This window comes from Triticum aestivum, chromosome 7B (assembly GCF_018294505.1).
Source record: "Triticum aestivum cultivar Chinese Spring chromosome 7B, IWGSC CS RefSeq v2.1, whole genome shotgun sequence".
NCBI classification, from domain to species: domain Eukaryota; kingdom Viridiplantae; phylum Streptophyta; class Magnoliopsida; order Poales; family Poaceae; genus Triticum; species Triticum aestivum.
The window spans coordinates 712184491-712187002 of NC_057813.1; the positions used below are offsets into that span (position 1 = coordinate 712184491).

The following is a 2512-nucleotide window of genomic DNA, read 5'->3' on the forward strand; positions in this document are numbered from 1 at the left end:
ACTGCAACTGCGTGCGAACTGAAAAATGTAAAACAATGGGGCACCTATGTGCTGGCAAGTTGGCGTTCATCTCCTATGCAAGAGCAGTGTATATGTCAGGCAAAAGTTGGTGTTCATAACCCATCTAATATATCTCTAACTGCCAGAACAAACTAGCATCCCCTGGCAAAAAACGCTATACATCATGTAGGGCATCGTGTAAAATAGGGACATCATCTCGTAACGCAAGTTTCTAGCCCCAGGATCTCGCACACTCTTCAAATTTCTCCCGAATCTCACACAACACCAGAGGTAAAAAGGACGAAAAATTGACCCCTTGAAAACAAGCAATCGCCCCCGGAACAGAGTAAATCAGAGAGAAGAGGTAAATCGAGCTCCTCCACCCTCCGTCATTTCTAGCGCATCTTCGCATCCACTCCCGTAGGAAAACATCCCCAATCGAACAGGGATTTGAACAGGTACTAGACAGTCGATTGGGGAACGAAATGGGGCGATGATTTACCTACGTTTTGCAGTCGATTTTGCTCTTCCTCAAGCAATCACAGCATCGCTCCCCCTCCTTCCTAGTTTGACCACCGCTCGCCTGGAGATCCCGACCGCCGACGCCGCCCCGACCTAGACGTAGCCGCCGCAACAACTGCTCCGCCCCCTGCACTGAAATGCTCCGCGGGCAAGTGGAATCAATGGGTGAAATAGAGGAGACGCGGAACGGCTATTTTGAAACCGGAGGAGCAGTTCCTCTCTGCGGGGGTGGGGGGAATGGAACTGAGAACGGTAGCCTGCGGGGATGGGGGAGTGGTGGACTAGTAGTTGCGGGATGCGTGACCGGCCAGACAGGACGACACCTGAAACACGCGACCCAGACCGCAAACACACCTGCGCGCGTACGATCTGGATATCGGACGACACGCAAGGGTGTGCGCTCCGGACGACTAAGCAGCACAGCTGCACTTTTTAGAGTTTGGGAAAAGAAAAACGCCTGCGGCTCCATCCACGGATCCACCTCCCCCTCCCACCCCCGCCCCCGCGCGCCGCCGCTCGCCGGAGCCGGCCTCGCGCCCCCCGCCCCCGCCCCCCGCCCGCTGCTGCTCGCCGGAGCCCGCCACGCCCCCGGTCAAGCCCGCCCCCAATCGTTAACTGCGGTAAGCGCCTATCTACCCGCTTCCTCCCCCTTTCAGCAACATTCCGATCTGCTCGTCTGCTCCGGTCGTCGCGGGGCTGCGCGCCGGCGATACGGTCCGGGTCTTCCCTGTGCTCCTACCCTCTCTTACCAATCCCGCGTCTCGGGTTAGATCTCCCGCGGCAGGGGTTAACGCTCGTCGATTGCGGACTGTGGATGGAATAGCCGCCCGCCACACCTCGGTGAATCTGACCCTCCTTGCCCCCTTTTTTCCCCATTCCGTGCGCAAGCGCTGTCCCTGGTCCAGTGTCTGCTCTGTGTATGCCGGGGTTTGCTTGTTAGATTTTGATCTGCCGAAGCAACCGCCCGCGAATTTTGATTCGAGAACTGAACCGGGCTTTGACGTTGTGAAGAAAACATTTCGCAGCGAATCCGTCCGTGTGATTGTTGGGCTTGATTGCGCCTTGATTTCCTTTCAATCCTCTTCGGTATGATGCCCTGGATGATGTGAATGCAGTCACATTCATTCAGTTGGTTACCTACAAGTTTGCACCTGTTACTTGCTGCTGCCTTCTGTGATTGTCATACACAGTCCAAGTTTTTCTATAACAATACCTTGTATCTTCGATGCAGAGCCTGAATTGCTGCCGGCCGACAGGGGGCATTAACCAGCTTCTGAGGAAACTATTCAGAGCAAGCCCGTCTTCTTCTGTAAGTGCTTTCTTGAAAATCCTGCTTTCGTATGCAGTCCGTTGAAAAGCAAGTCCAGTATCCAGTTGCCTTATTATCTGTTTTGTTTAGGTTCCACGGCAGCACTAGGGCGAACTTCCTTCTTCGGCAACCGGCCTCAGTCCCATCCTTCCTCGGTACCAGGTAGACGGTACTCAGGAGATCTACGCAGGCGGTGATCCTTGTTTGTCCGCGGTGCACCGTACCTGGCGGTCCTTCATAGCCATGGTGAGTTACTAGCCATCTCCTTCGTCCAGACCTTGTCATTCCTTGGACGCTATTGTCACCGAATTTGGGCAGCCAACGGGTCTGATTAGGCCAAATTGAAAGCGAAGTTCTGTTTTGAGAGTTAAGTTGGCACATAAAGATTGGTGCCATTTTGGACGTGCTCTGTTTTTCATTACCGAAGCCGGCACTGCTACACTAACATATGCAATGCACCTCAATATACCTCATTACAAAATTTCTGTTTATCTTTCCTGGTTACTTACCAGAGCTAGTTTGGGAAGGTCCTGTTAGCTGATGTTAAAGTAGAGCCCAGACAATTCTAGTTTGATATCATCACAGTTTGTGCGATCCATGATACTGCCTCTGTCCCAAAATAAGTGTCGTGGTTTAGATCAAATTTGAACTAAAACCACAACACTTATTTTGGAATGGAGG

At 52.7% G+C, this 2512-nt stretch overlaps 1 protein-coding gene across 1 annotated transcript in view; it reads left to right on the forward strand.

Moving 5' to 3' along the window:
* The first annotated feature begins 1049 nt into the window (after positions 1 to 1049).
* The window catches only part of LOC123161723 (actin-related protein 2/3 complex subunit 3), a 3122-nt gene continuing 1659 nt past the window's right edge, over positions 1050 to 2512 (forward strand). Inside the window, exons 1-3 of the mRNA XM_044579530.1 lie at positions 1050 to 1142; positions 1754 to 1831; positions 1922 to 2077. Of these exons, the coding sequence (XP_044435465.1) occupies positions 2075 to 2077 (3 nt within the window). The 5' untranslated portion in view covers positions 1050 to 1142; positions 1754 to 1831; positions 1922 to 2074. The remainder of the gene's footprint in view (positions 1143 to 1753; positions 1832 to 1921; positions 2078 to 2512) is intronic.